At 40.7% G+C, this 9,194-nt stretch overlaps 1 protein-coding gene across 1 annotated transcript; it reads left to right on the top strand.

Annotated features, from left to right (window-relative positions):
* Positions 1 to 987: 987 nt before the first annotated feature.
* Positions 988 to 1,635, top strand: LOC145405879 (uncharacterized). The gene has a single exon (XM_080277136.1). The coding sequence runs from the start codon at positions 988 to 990 to the stop codon at positions 1,633 to 1,635; it is 648 nt and encodes a 215-aa protein (XP_080133262.1).
* Positions 1,636 to 9,194: the final 7,559 nt, after the last annotated feature.

Here is a 9,194-nt window from a genome sequence, read left to right as displayed (position 1 = left end):
ATACTTGTTAGAAGTATGAAATTATTTATATATAGTATAATCTTTACGATTGACGGGTTCATCTGTAGGTTTTTCGTTTATTTTTAATATATTCCTGCTTAGGATGTGTTGCCTAAAACAAAGATTTGTCGGCAGGTATGTATTGGACAACATGCGTGGAACCAGCATGACATTACCACCACCACCACAACAACACCAACAACAAATACTACAGCAACAACAAGTAGTAATACTACTACTACCACCACTATTACTACTACTACCACTACCACTAATACTACCGCCACCTACATTGCAAGTACAGAGCAACACACAGGCCTTGACAAAAAGTTCCAACTCCTCCCCACACAAATATGGAAGTGAGAGTCGAAATTTTATAATGAACGTTCATCGATTTTTTACGAGGGAGGGTCAGTGTGAAACACAACTACAAGTGACGCTGAAAACAGCAAAAGCAACTGCAGTCAGCTACAGAACTATCCAGAGGATAATGGCAGAGGCTTCTAAGTCACCGAATGGTATAATGTGTTCACCTCCTAAACGTGTACGACCATCGCCCATCGTAGGAAATCTGGACAGTTTTGACCAAGGATGCATCAGACGAGGGCTGCTGGCATTTTATGAACGAGGTGAACTGCCAACGATTTCGGCTTTATTAAAGAAAGTCCAGGAGCCTCCTATCAATTTCAAGGGGTGTTGAACTTCATTATTTAGAATAATAAGACAACTAGGATTTCAGTATAAGAAGGTGCAAAGTGGAAGGAAAATTTTCATGGAAAGGAAGGATATTGTGGCAGCCAGAAAAGAATACCTTCGAGAAATGAACAAAAACAGAGCAAGTTCCCATCCCCGTCCGGTGTCTGTGTTGAGCGTTGTTGGACTGATCCAGACGGAACAGCTGGCCCTAAACTTAAGACGGGGAGAGGTGCCAGATTCATCATAGTTCATGCTGGTGGCCACCAAGGCTTCATACCTGGAGCTCTTTTGATGTTCCGGTCCAAGAATGGATCAAAGGGGGACTACCATGATGCTATGGACCATGAACGGTTCAAGATCTGGCTTCAAGAACAATTACTTCCCAACATCAATGAAGGGTCACTAATAGTTTTAGATAATGCACCATATCACTCAAAAATCACATGTAAAGTGCCAACAACCAGCAGCAGAAAAGATGAACTACTACAGTGGTTAGCTTCAAACAACATCTCCCATGATCCCTGTGCTACTAAAGTACAGTTACTTCAGATCAGTAAAAAACACAAGTCAAAGCAAGAATACGAAATTGATCAGATAGCAGTTAGTCACGGACATAGAGTACTCAGGCTACCCCCCTACCACTGCATGCTGAACCCCATTGAACTAATTTGGGCACAGATGAAAACTGAAGTGAAGCTGAAAAACTCTAATGGTAACCAGTGCCTGAAGAGAATTGAGCAAATAGCCTACGAGGCAATCAACAACATAACATCTGAACATTGGCGGAAATGCATCGACCACACACCAAAAATTGAGGTTGAATTCAGGGCCAAGGACATTACACAAGATCATTATGTTGAAAATTTTGTAATTAATGTGGCGTCTGACGAAAGTTGTGTGGACGATCCAAGTGAAGAGGAAAGTGAAATGGAGACCTAAATATACAACCCTACCTTAGATATGCTTAGCTTTTCTTAATTATGATTTGTGTGAACACACACACACACACACACACACACACACACACACACACACAATCTCACTGGGGTCAATACATGCTGTTCTTAATAAACACACATTTTCAGTACCTTCAAAGGTAACAGTAGCTTTACAGATCTACATTATTTTGTTTGTATTCATAGTCAGATTCAGTAATTTTTTTTCTTACAGTAATACGTTTGGTGCTTCTTTTCCTTAGCCATTTGATAAGAGAGTATCATGAGAGAGAGAGAGAGAGAGAGAGAGAGAGAGAGAGAGAGAGACCCGGAAAGTAATGGATTACATTATTGCAGAATGAACCAAGTATTTGTTAACGACGGAATAAAGGAAAGATAAAAGCAAACCCCATGAGAAAATAATAACTTGTACCATGCCGCTACAATTAAACCGCGTAAAGTGTGAACGAAATTAATCATAGTGAAATGACAATATAAACAAATAGATCATAATTATTATTAGGCTTCTGTCCTTAACTGTTGTCCGTATTCGTCCAGTAGCGCCTTAGTTTTGTTATCAGTGTCGTTCAGGTTTATCTCTAGTAAATTAGAAAGGACATATTTATCACTAAAGATATCATTGCATTAATCTGTAGCCGTATAATTCTGTATCTTACAAATAAATGAGGAGGTTGGTAGGAATACAAATTCAATTTGGCGCACGTTCATATACGATGGAGATTGACCAATCACCGCCCGAGGACACGGCCCAGTGTTACCAATTCCGCCTCTCATCAGCTGGCAAAATCAGTGCGTCAGACTCCGTGGAACCGAGTTTTTTTATAGTCTTTCCCCTAAGTACTGCCTGCAGAATATCATAGCTTATTTTAAACAAGTTAGGATACATATCATGAAAGTGTGTGTGTGTGTGTGTGTGTGTGTGTGTGTGTGTGTGTGTGTGTGTCACCATCCACTCAATATTCCTGCCTCGTTTATAATTATTATCTCTTCATTATGTCATTCATTCCCACTAGTTATACTGTAGCTCCTCTGAGTTTATTTACATCGCTACAGTTTTCATCACCCCATTCTTTCATGTTACATCTTTGGAGTGGGAAACTTGTTCAATGTTTCTCCTCACTGATATATTATGTGTATTAAAGGTCCGTGTGACCTTTTTAGATCTCTTTAATCATTTCAGCAAGAAGACGTTTACATTATTATTCTTATCTCCACAGTGACTTTAAAAACTTTACGAAAACAATTTGAACTGGAATGGCTAGTCTAATAAATCACTTTCCTGCAAAAGGTCCTGCCCGAGAAGAATTCAGCTGTCTAAGGGTAGCAACGCTGTAAGAGAAAAAGCACTCTATATTCTATTCACGTCAAGTTGACCTAAAAATGCCATATCATTGTCATGAACGCTGAGTTGTAACACAAAGTAACACTGGAGTGTGATGCTAGTCTCGAAGGGGTGCCATGGAGAGCATGCAGGGCTGTAGAACTGCCTCTTTTTACCACAGAGTTGCGGGAAGTCAGATACAAGAGGAGAATAATCTGAGCTAAATTGAATGAATCAACGATGATAATTAAAGTTACTGATATACTGATTATAATTCTTTTACAAGCAGCCTCCTGCATCCGCTTCAGTTGGAGAGGCTTACCAATATTATAAGAAAACGTGACACAGGATTTCAGTATGGCGAAATCTTTTTGTTTCATTCTCGCAGTCCACATGCGATTTTACTCAGCTTTGGCACGATCTCTATTATATATAGAGATAGATAGATAGATAGATAGATAGATAGATAGACAGATAGATAGATGGATAGATATAAAATTCTTTCAAGATGAGAGGTCTTTCCTAAGTTGTTACATCCCTTCAATCCGATAACCTGCTTTCATATCTGTTTTCTCAATTTTATTCAAGTTAGGAAGGGATCTGCAGTAGCGAGGATGGTAACTGCGGGTATGACCCGTATTCTCGTCGGTTAATGTAGTTCCCTACCACAACTTCCGTATCGATTTATTTTTTACATCGCCAGTTGATATACATTTATTCTTTTTAAATGCTGAGTATGATGATACTAGAAGGATATATATGTATATATAACACAGAAGTGGACAGTGAGGTCTAATAAGCCATATAAATAGCTTAGAAAGAGGTGTAGAGAGCTTCCTTAACCGACGAGAACACAGGCCTGTTTGACACCTTTAATTAAAGAAGTCTCTCCTAAGCTGAACAAAATCATCTGAATAATAGAATAAAATGAAAAATACAGCATGAAAATGAAGGTGTTAAAATCCTCTGGAGGGAACAAAACGTTAACGTTGTGACAGGGTAGAACTAAAACACAACTACTCATCTAAACAAAAATATGCTTATGCCAACAAAACTTTAGGCAATTTTCAAAAATATATGTACGATTTAATATTCTTCACAGCCATGTTTTGTCTGATGTTCTTCTGCACCAGGGCTCTTGTCATTTTATCCACCTGCTCTCCTTCTTCTTCACACAGAGAGAGAGAGAGAGAGAGAGAGAGAGAGAGGAGAAACCTTACACAAACACATTCTCAAATACCTTCCCTCAGAGAATAATAATCCATTGTTGTATCAGTTGATCTCTTTGTGTGTTCTTTCAGCAGTTACATCCGCATCACCATGATCATCATCTTTGTCTTCATCGCTCTCATCATCTGCATTATAAACATCATTATCATCAGCATCGAGTTCATTGTCATCATCGTCATTTGTAGCGTCATCGTCATCACTGTTAAATTTATAATCATCTTTATCATCGTCATCTGTATAGTCATCGTCATCATCGTCGTTATATTATATCATTATCGTCATCTTCATCGCCATAGTCATTATTATATCATCATAAATGATACATTGCGTTATCTCTCCCGTTTCTTTTTACTTATATTAATGTGTAAGAACTTTATACAAGAGATTCCTGGGTTCTGATCTAGAGTTTGCACCTGTAAGAAAAATATTAATCAATGCATACATTTTTATCACCGGTCTTCAGCAAAGCAAGGCGATATGGTATTTGTCGGCGTGTGTGTGTGTGTGTGTGTGTGTGTGTGTGTGTGTGTGTGTGTGTGTGTGTGTGTTGGCAAAATAGACTGAACAGCTGTGGACGAATTTTCATCATACCTTCAGGAAATAGCAACTACAGTATGTGGATGTGCAGAAGTCTATTACTTTTGGTAAAGATTTGATTAATGATGAAGCGTGCCAGACACCGTATATTTTTTTTTATATGGATTGGCGTTTGTGAAACACGGTGACTGAATTCCATTGTTTTGTCAGTTTTCTTCACATTTGTGGTGTGTATGTTGCTTGTACCTTGACCAACAGCATAATTTGGCGGGTGATTAGCATTCGGCCCCCAAGTGCTTTTGTTTTAATGTAAACATAAGACATACGAGTAATACTACTTTTTCATTATATCATTTTGTTAACCAAAAACTCTGCAGTCTCTTGATATTCTGTTGGGTCACTCTTTTTTTTTTTTTTTCATATGCGCGATTTGTTTGATCTGTCCGTATTATATATATATATATATATATATATATATATATATATATATATATATATATGCAGACTCTGTGGTACAGTGGTAAAGTGTGCGTTTTTGTACACTGAAGAACAAGGGTTCGTGCCCTGCCAGGGTAAAAAACTTTTGGATCGTTCTTCTCGCCACACACTGCATTGGCGGACATCAGGGGTGCTGTGGTTGAACCAGTGTCGCATACTATAAAATATGCTTGCACCCAGTCGGCTTGCGTGGGCAGATTACACTTGATGCACAGACTACACACACATCCAAAGCCACTTCAACACTGCAATGCATTTACAAGCACTTCTCACCCTACATACAATCTCTATCAGAAAGCCTAAGCCACTTGGTAGAGATACATTGGCTGTATCATCCCCGCTTCGGTTGGGATAGACTGGTCCTGCAGTGGACACTCAAACGGCTGATGATATATATATATATATATATACATATATGGATTTCCTTTCCCACCCTAAGGCATATATATATATATATATATATATATATATATATATATATATATATATATATATATATATATATATATATATCACGAATTTCCGCGAGCGTATTTGTAGGTTCGTGACATTTTGCTTCAGTGTGAAAACCGCGAATTCTAGAGAAATTCCAACTGCGTATCACTCAGTTCAACTGTCCTAGCATTCACTCGATTGGGAAGGTTTTCAGAACATTTTTTCACTGTTTCATAAGTGATCATCTTTGTGCGCGACATTAGCGCCTTCGCTGAATGATTTATTGTGAGCGTATATCGCTCACTTTCTTTCTGTTGACCGTTGAAGCAAACACGGCCAGCCCTCGCCCTCTTTCATAATTGAAAGTTAATCAGGCTTTGATCGTTGTGAGAGCAGGTTCGTGTGCCCAGCGTGGACTAGCGCCGCAGCTGTACAGCGAGTTCCTGAAATCTCCACCTAGATGGCGAATCGGCGAAGAGGTTTAGCGTATAGCAGGGTCTGTCCTACATACCTGCGCCCAGTCATTCCGCTTAGCCCCTTCTACTGACCAGTATTTCTTTTCGTTTTTCCTAGGTTTAAGTTTAGCTTTTGAGTGAGGAAGTGAGTGTATTCTCCTTGTTATTTTGAATTCACTTTGAGACTCACGTAATGTAAATTTATTTCATTGTAATTAATAAATTTACAGATCCTTTTCTTTGAGCTTAATGTAGTTAAACTCGTGTTTTATTTCTCCACGTTTAGCTTATTTTAGTTGCCGCTCCTAGTTTGCACAACGCTTTGTATTATTCATAACTGGTACTTAGGCCAGTCCTTTTGTATTAAGCTTAAATCCTTGTGCCAGCCAGGAGTAATGCACTGGCAAGAACCTGTTTATCATTAATAGCATTAGCTATTGATTGTCAGGGGTGGAGCCACTTTCTCTAGAGGCTAAAAGTACTAACAAACAGCACGCATGAGAAATTAGTCTTCTGTGCACTGTTGAGAAAGTTTATAAATTCTCATCCTTAGAGAATCGGCGAAGTAAGCCGGAATAAAATAAAACTTACTGCTTGATTTCACAAGTCAATTCATTGTCCCCATTTTGATGCAACATATAATTATTTTATTAATTCTAAAAACACATCGCCCCTTGACAAAATATATATTCATCCGAACCTTTAATTCATTTTCATTCATAATTCCACATCCCCCCGTGACATCTGGCGACCTCATTCCAGGATATTAACTCCTAGCTCTAAAGTTATTAACGAGATAATGCTCACTCACTCATACGTAGGTATTTATCATTAAAGTTTATAGGCACTATCTTACTGATCATTATTGATTCATTTCTATTAATTTTACGTAATAGTTTTCACAGTCAGTTGTTTCTTTTAATTTTCTTTCTTTACCATTTTAACTAGATAAAACTGGTCGCCACTAACCTGTGCTCTTTACTCTTGATTATTGGCATTTCTCTGCAAAATATCAGTCAGTACTTAGTCTTTAGTTCACTCAGACTGAGTTAGCATCATGACTACTAATGTCTATGTACAGGAAGCTAAAGATATGGGGCTTAGCGACCCCGAAAAAGTCAAAGAATATGTACTCTCTCGGTTTAATTACGAGCGAGCAACGAGAGAATGATGTTCGTGAGGAGCGTCGAATTCAGCGTGAGAAACGCGAGAGAGAATGCAAACATGAGCGAAAACAACGTGAACACGAGCAAAAACAACGCGAACTCAAGTTAGAACAACGCGAAAGAGAACGTGAATACGAGCGAGAACAATGAGAAAACGAACGTGCTGAGCGTGAGGCACGTGAAAAACATGAACTTGAGACGCTGAAGCTCAAACTAGACTCCTTGGCTTCAAACACATCTGGTGGAGCTGGCCCATGCTCCACGAGCGCTCTCCCTGCACATGTTCTGGTGACCCCACACATCAAGCTTCCTCCATACAAGGAAGGCGAGCGAATCGAGCCATTCATAGCTCGTTTCGAAGACATGGCTCAGCTGTACCAGCTGGATGAGGCAGCTTAGCAGCTCCAGTTTCTTAGCTTGTTTGAGGGCCCTGCTCTCGATATTCTCCACAGAATTCGTGGAGACAATCTTACATATGAGATGATGAAGGCTGCACTTGTCAAAGCGTACGGTCTCACATTTGACGAAGTCAAGAGTTAGTTTATGAGGGCGCGTTTACAAGAAAAAGAGACTGCCGTTCAGTTCCTTGATCAGCTTACTGCTTACTTAGATGAGTGGATGGAGAAAGATGGAACTCCTTCTATGCACGAGGGGATAATTGACCTTATGCTGCGCACGCAGCTAGAAAAGTCGTGGCCTGCTGAGCTTATGGCTCAGCTTAAGATCTGCCAGGTAAGGGAGCCAGCCAAATGGTCGAGAAGGCTGATGCATTCTTCACTGCATACGGGTACCAAACTCGTAAGCAACACACCTGGAACAGGAAAGCTGACAAATCTGGGAAATCGTCTCAGACTGAACCCCAGCAATAAGGCCATTCTCAGAATAATGGCCAAGGTCCAAACAAACCGCAGAAGGACCAGGGGCAAAATACGCAGCAACCTGAGTAGAAGCAGTACAACAAGTACCCTAACCAGCAGCAGTATCAGCCACGCAATCAACAATCAGAACAATCCTTCTCTCACCAGCCCCAGTATATTGGAGGCAGGAGGCTAACGCAGCCTTCATTCCTCAACAGCAGCACGGTGGTGTCGTCCCTAGCAGTACGGGTACTTCCCCACAGTTCACTAGTTCCCCAGCGACAGTGAACCCTCCACCACAAGTGGTCAACTCTCCATCTCCCCAGACAGTGAGTACAACCCCTCAGGTATCTAATTCTCAGGGCACCATGTTTGAAGCATCATTTACTCAGCAGCCTCATCAGTGGCTGGCTGCTTCCTCCACAGGCGCTCCCACGGGTGACAGTGCCTTCCTTATTCAGCCAGGGTTTGTGGAAGGCATTCCTGTGAAGGTCCTGAGAGACAATGGTTCCTCAGGTTGCTCTGTCAGGCAGAGTCTAGTTCGGCCTGAGGAGCACACAGGTCGACAGATCCAAGCTTAGCTTATTGATGGATCAGTGAGATTGTTCCCTGAGGCACGTATCCAGGTGGCATATCCATTTTACACTGGTATGACAGTCGCAGTTGTCATGCCAGAACCTTTGTTTGACTTTATCATAGGCAATATTCCAGGTGCCAAGCATAGTTGCACTGAAGATGACCCTACTCAGACTTCGGCTCCAATAACACGAGCCATGGCTGAGGCTCCGAACTGTATCACCCCAGTTACCATTGCATCGCCGCAATATCTGATGTGTAGCCAAGTTGTTGTACAAGAACGACATTCTGACCCAACACTTGCTGCCGTGAGGAAGAAACAAAAGGGTTGAGTGATTAAGTATTCACAGGGAGGTCGAGCCAAGTTCCCTCATAAACAAGGACAACTCTACCGTGAGTCATGAACACCCGAGGGCGAAGTTCGACTGCAGTTTGTCGTATCACCAAGCAGTGTTAGAATGGGGTCA

Source organism: Coenobita brevimanus, chromosome 68 (genome assembly GCF_032717465.1).
Source record: "Coenobita brevimanus isolate Jiangsu-jjx chromosome 68, ASM3271746v2, whole genome shotgun sequence".
Lineage (NCBI taxonomy): Eukaryota > Metazoa > Arthropoda > Malacostraca > Decapoda > Coenobitidae > Coenobita > Coenobita brevimanus.
The sequence above is the reverse complement of the archived record's forward strand: the minus strand, read 5'-3'. Positions and strand labels throughout refer to the sequence as shown.

Bases quoted from the DNA above. Each gene is read 5' to 3' on its own strand.
- LOC145405879 (XM_080277136.1), top strand. From the start codon at position 988: ATGTTCCGGTCCAAGAATGGATCAAAGGGGGACTACCATGATGCTATG.